General features: G+C 43.5%; 1 protein-coding gene across 1 annotated transcript in view; it reads right to left on the bottom strand.

The window, feature by feature from the left end:
* LOC105512386 (L-threonine 3-dehydrogenase, mitochondrial) overlaps nt 1-2,201 on the bottom strand; it is a 9,040-nt gene extending 6,839 nt beyond the window's left edge. Inside the window, exons 1-2 of the mRNA XM_011942821.1 lie at nt 2,030-2,201; nt 173-215 (exon numbers count right to left, since the gene is read on the bottom strand). Of these exons, the coding sequence (XP_011798211.1) occupies nt 173-215; nt 2,030-2,201 (215 nt within the window). The remainder of the gene's footprint in view (nt 1-172; nt 216-2,029) is intronic.
* Between the last annotated feature and the right edge of the window lie 2,295 nt (nt 2,202-4,496).

Raw genomic sequence — 4,496 nt, 5'->3', positions numbered from 1 at the left:
ATTTATATATAGATCTATAAATATCTATGTATATCTATATATAGCAGTTATTTAGATATATTTTAACAATGGTAAGGAGCAAGAGGAGAGAAAAGTCATTTAAAAGCATCACAGATGAGCTCCATATACTTAAGAACTCAGACTTTAAATTTCAAGTTTTTAGGGCTCTTACCTCAAAAGATTAGCAAGCCCCACTCCCAGCTGGCCAAGACCCCCTAGATGAAGAAGAAAAAAAAAAGTGAAGCTTTAATGCAAATCTAACCAGTTCAATTATTCCCAGAATGTAATAACTGAGTGAGACTAGTTTTCAGTCTTAGCTAACTACGTAAGTCCTAGGTTGAGCTGATACAACTGCTGCTTACTTCCAATCTTCCCAGGAACGTGGTACAGCACTTAGAAATGCAATAATCTCCCCCAGGCTAGGACAGAGACCAATACAGGTAATATTGGTTTCAGAGACAACACTCTCACCAGCATGGAGTGGTTCTGACAAAGAGGAGAAGCAAGGGCGTAAGAAGAGGAAAATCTCATGAAAGCCAGGCACAGGTCTGGAATTTCTTGGGGCAGGAAGTCAATCCTGGCCTTCATTACTTTGATGAACTTTGAAGCTTGTCTGCTATGGCTGACAAAATCATTCAAAACCAGTATGAACAGATTCCTATCCACCTCTGGCAGGATGAGGCAGAATCCCATCCTCCATTAGAAGTGGACTGGGATATGAAAGGGCAAAGAGGCAGGGAGAAACCAAGAAGTCATTTGGAAAAGGGACAGACAACTGAATCAATAAGGTGCCATTGAGAAAGTTAAAATGAATAGTACAGCTTCCAGTTTGAAGGATTAAACATGCCATTGATAGAAACAGGAGGCCAGTGGGCTAGGAGCACATTTGGGAAAGGACAACAGTCCATTTCATTTGAGAGAAACTGATGAGGCAGGAAGATATAAAAGTGGGACTTCCTGTAAGCATTTGTTAACTTGGGAATAAAATCAGGACACCGTAAAAGATGCATCATTAGTGGAGGTGAGAGGGAATAAAACACTTGGACAACAAGATGGGTGAATCTGAAGAAAGGCACAGAGGGAAATCTACTAAGCTTGAAACTTATTTCAGCATCAGAAGTGGAGAAGGCAGTAAAAGGGCACACGCGCCACACGCACGCACGCACATGAAAATGAGAAGGATAATGCTGTAAAACCAAGGGAAAAAAGCCTGGCAAGAAAGAGAAAGAAGTAAAACATGTCCATCAAACTGGAGGTAGGCTTGGGCTGGCTGGAAGTGACAGAGTAAAGTCTGGAGTGAGAAGGATACAAAATCAGGGGCCAAACATATTTGAGGTGAGGAGGTTCAGGGAGCGAGTCACTGGCAACGATGAGCTCAAGGGCAACAGTGAGTGCTGCGGCAACAAGTCCCTTGGCCAGACGCTAACTTACCTTCTCTATTTCCAACACGCAAATGTGCAGTAACAGTTTGGGATTAAGGACTCTGAGTTTAGGTTCAGGAGTCTGGCCAAGGAACAGCGTGCCTAACACCAGAATCAATGTTCCAGCCCCGGCACCTTCCTGTCCACTAGCCTTCGCTCCCCAGACTGATCCTAATATGGAAGGGAACCAAGTTCCAGAGCAGCTGTTTGGCCCCCAGGTTCCTAGATTCCTTTGAACAACAATAAAAGTTGTGGCAGGAAAAACCAAGTGCTGGGAACAGTGATGAAATAAGGATTTGGATTTGCAAAATTCTAAAAAGCAAACAAACAAGCCAATGGTGAAAAAGGCAGTGTCTGATCAACAAGGTCAGCTGCTCTAATTTAAAACTTTGTATTATAAAATGCCTCATTCTGAAATCCTTTTCACAGTACAGACAGTAAATCCAGAGGCTGCCATCAGGCCAAGCCTGTTTTTGCTGCATTATCGGCTCCAGAGACAGGCAGTATGTTTCAGATGGCACATTACACATTCTCAAAACAAAGGCACAGACACATAGCACAGGAAAGAATCAAGCCATGGAAGCAGAAAAAAGAAAAGAAAAACTAACCTGTAATTAAGACTCGCGGATGGTCTGTGCCAGGGAAAGACACAGAGTGGAAGTTAGCATCTGCTGGAATTTGCCGAGGAGAGACGCCCAGAAAGCGGACCGGCAGGACAGGTGCCCAACGGCCACAGGCTGGGCTCTGCCCCACTCGCCTCAGCATCCGAATGAACAGCATTTTCTTTTCAAATACCTTGTGAGAAAAAAGGAGCAGAGTTAATGATGTGACCTTTTATGGCTCCAGCTCTTCAAAACAAACTCTTCAACGGAAATGAACACGAAGATTGCCAGCGAATGAGCAAAGCTACGCTTTTAGATTCAGGAATCGAACTAAAGAGACTGCTGAGTTCGCCGATAGGAAGCCAGTCAAGGGCCTCCTGTGAGCCAGGCCCTGTGATGAAGGGATAAAGTGTTGCTCACACAAAGTCCGGCCAAACAAAGGCCGAACTGAGATTCAGAACTGACACCGCACAATGCTGACACCAGCTGGGATCTAATGCAACAGCGGCGGTGACTGCACGGAGAACCTGCACACCACAGAGACAGTCGCTGGATCCTAGCAAAGGCTTTAAGTCTTGACTACAACTGTTATCAACTTGTCCACACAACATCTGAGGATATGAATGGGTCCCAGATTAAATATTAAATACAAAGTGCCCTATAAAACTTGCATTAACACTCACATGTTACAATGAACCAGCCTAGAAAAGCAGAGGGTTAAGATAAAAAGGCCCGTAGCAATATTTAGTAAGCTGGGAAGGATTTTTGTTTTTCCATCATCTCTGTAGAAAGGGTCACATAGAAAAGCCATTTTCTTATTGTTTCAGAGATCACATAATTTAATTTAGTCTAGCTCCTCCTCCTCAGCAGCTTTAGTACCAGCTGACCATGAAATCAGCCCTGGCCTGAGAGGTCAAGACAGTCCAGTCACATATGGCTTGAGACTGCCATGTTCCTCAACCTGTCCCCAATACCCAGGCAGGCATGTCTTGAGAGTAGCTGCCCAGCTTGCTTTGCTGGTTCTAACAGCAAACCCCCCAGCCTCCCTACCGGCTGGCCTATCACACGCTACACACTGACGTGTGGCCTCTTTCTCACCCGCTGGAAGAGGAAGCTCTCTTCCAACAGAAAAAGCAGGTGAGCTTCAAAGCCAACTCAGGTGTCCCATCCCCTCAAGCATCTTCTATTTTGCATGATAAAGGGAGAAAAAGTAAACCACAGTTAGAGACATTTCCTGTAAGATATAAGCTCACAGGAAGGTACTCAGTGCCTCAAGCAGATTTAAGACGGTCACTCCAAGTTAAATGCCAGAAGTAGCAGCAGCTTTCTTGCAATCCCTAATCATACCAAAACCCAAATTACAGGAAACAAAAGGAAAATAATGTCTTTTCAAAACACATACCTTCTCATACCTTTCTGGGTCATGAAGGTTTTGCTTTTTAGTACTCCAAAACAAGACAGGTGGAAGCTGCCTGGTGGCTTCTGTGGGTCAGTGACTGGACCCACCAGGTGTCCAGCATCTAAAAGACACCTGAGGCCCTTCACCCCAGCTAATGTTCTCAAATAAGTGAGCAGAAGAGAACCTTCTCACCGTGGGCACATCTCTGCTTTCACTGCACAGGCCCGAAGTGATGAGGCAGGCGTCCAGGATGGGCCACATGATGGGAAAGGCCTCAGCTTTTCCTCAAGCAGACCTTAGAGGAATGCTAAGTGGAGCCGCTGCTGACACCTGAACCCAGGTAAGAACTTGGATTCTTAAAGTCACTTATTTCAGCAAGTGCAAAGGGATATTGAGGAAGCCCAGAGACAACATTTCCCAGAATATTCGAGACTGAAAGACAATTCCAATTCCCGAAAGCAAAATAATGAACGGTCACAGTTAAAAAGGGGTTTTTTTTTAATTAAAAAATGGAAAAGACGGGAGCTGCGGGGGAAGAGCAAACCCTGAAGATACAAAACACGTACAACTGTATTCATCACTTTCTCCACGAAGGGAAAGCATGAAGGAGGCACCCAACCAATTGTTAAATGAATGTGAAGTTCGGTTCAACAACATGGAGAGTTCGAAGCGGAGTTGGTTCTTCTTAATTCACTATTATGAGTAGCTAACATTTTTTGCTGTTTATATGCCACAAGCTGGTGAGTGCTTAACGGTACTACCACAAGCACCACTCCCCTAGAAAACCTAGTTCTTAACCACCGTGCAGCAATACTGCCTCTATTACAGAATCACTTTAATACATAGGTATTATAAACAAAAATAATTTAAAAACCCTCCAACCATCTACAGCATGTAGCTTTTCTTGTTGATCCTGCCAAGTTAAACTTAATATTCTTAAGGCAGAAGTTCTCTAATTTTTTGGTCTTTACATATATCTATGTTTCATATCTATGTTTCATATCTACATAAAGACCAAAAAAATAGAGTCTGTATATTATGGTCTATATATTTGGTCTATGGATCAAAAAATTA

Source organism: Colobus angolensis, unplaced genomic scaffold, assembly GCF_000951035.1.
Source record: "Colobus angolensis palliatus isolate OR3802 unplaced genomic scaffold, Cang.pa_1.0 Scaffold210, whole genome shotgun sequence".
Taxonomy (NCBI): Eukaryota; Metazoa; Chordata; class Mammalia; order Primates; family Cercopithecidae; genus Colobus; species Colobus angolensis.
The sequence above is the reverse complement of the archived record's forward strand: the minus strand, read 5'-3'. Positions and strand labels throughout refer to the sequence as shown.